Below are 515 nucleotides of genomic sequence, written 5' to 3'. Positions count from 1 at the left end.
AGCTCTTGTACTGTCCAGATATTGATTCTCCCTAGTTGCATTTACCAACATTTACCTAAAAGCTATCAATTTCCTTTTTCTAGCCCAGATTGAATGGACCACGACAGATATCAGGGAAGTCCCAAACGTGTCCGGTGGGAACTTAGGAGATACTTACGCTTTCGCCCAATTCCATTTCCATTGGGGAAAGAAAAATAACAGGGGATCCGAACACACCTTCAATGGTAAAAAGTAAGTGATGTTCTGAAAACAGGAGCATGGTCAAAATGTCAAAGCATAATCTGAACAAGGAAGTGGTTTACCTCGGCGTCCCTTGTGCCTCGATTTCTCAGATTTCCTGCCGAGCTTCACCTGGTGCACTTTAATACCAAGTATGATACCATTGGCGACGCGGTTCTGAAAGCAGACGGTCTGGCAGTGTTGGGGGTTATGTTGGAAATCGCTAATGAGGATAACGAGGACTTAAGTCCAATCATCGACGGACTGAGTACTATAGTAGACGCAAGTATGTATTT

At 43.9% G+C, this 515-nt stretch overlaps 1 protein-coding gene across 1 annotated transcript in view; it reads left to right on the top strand.

Annotated features, from left to right (window-relative positions):
• Nucleotides 1–515, top strand: part of LOC119589110 (carbonic anhydrase 1-like) — a gene marked incomplete at its 5' end in the record, with an annotated part of 3,769 nt that overhangs the window by 703 nt on the left and 2,551 nt on the right. Inside the window, 2 exon segments of the mRNA XM_037937686.1 lie at nt 84–231; nt 333–505. Of these exon segments, the coding sequence (XP_037793614.1) occupies nt 84–231; nt 333–505 (321 nt within the window).

Source organism: Penaeus monodon, chromosome 25 (genome assembly GCF_015228065.2).
Source record: "Penaeus monodon isolate SGIC_2016 chromosome 25, NSTDA_Pmon_1, whole genome shotgun sequence".
In the NCBI taxonomy this organism is placed as follows: domain Eukaryota; kingdom Metazoa; phylum Arthropoda; class Malacostraca; order Decapoda; family Penaeidae; genus Penaeus; species Penaeus monodon.
Note: the sequence above shows the minus strand (reverse complement) of the source record. Positions and strands in the feature narration are given on the sequence as shown.